Source organism: Mesitornis unicolor, unplaced genomic scaffold (assembly GCF_000695765.1).
Source record: "Mesitornis unicolor isolate BGI_N332 unplaced genomic scaffold, ASM69576v1 scaffold35815, whole genome shotgun sequence".
NCBI classification, from domain to species: domain Eukaryota; kingdom Metazoa; phylum Chordata; class Aves; order Mesitornithiformes; family Mesitornithidae; genus Mesitornis; species Mesitornis unicolor.
The window spans coordinates 1,913-2,148 of NW_010188126.1; the positions used below are offsets into that span (position 1 = coordinate 1,913).

The 236-nt window shown below is 66.1% G+C and overlaps 1 protein-coding gene across 1 annotated transcript in view; it reads right to left on the reverse strand.

The window, feature by feature from the left end:
* Positions 1-24: 24 nt before the first annotated feature.
* Positions 25-236, reverse strand: part of SRA1 (steroid receptor RNA activator 1) — a gene marked incomplete at its 5' end in the record, with an annotated part of 676 nt that continues 464 nt past the window's right edge. The window contains one exon of the mRNA XM_010185668.1: positions 25-228. Within this exon, the coding sequence (XP_010183970.1) occupies positions 25-228 (204 nt within the window). The remainder of the gene's footprint in view (positions 229-236) is intronic.

Consider the following 236-nt stretch of genomic DNA (forward strand, 5'->3'; position numbering starts at 1 on the left):
CAGTCCACAGCCCTGTCCCTGGCATCAGGGCTCCTCCTGGTCAGGCTCAGCCTCGGTGCTGCCGTCCGTTGCCGCAGCCGGCTCCTCCGTGGGCAGGTTCCTGGTCTCAGCGATCAGGCGCTTGACCCCCCCCAGCCACTGGCTCACCTCGTTCACATGGTCCACCATGAGCGAGCGGTGGATCTCATCGGCCGTGTCCCAGTGCTGCTGCTGAAGCTCTGCCAGGAAAGAGGACC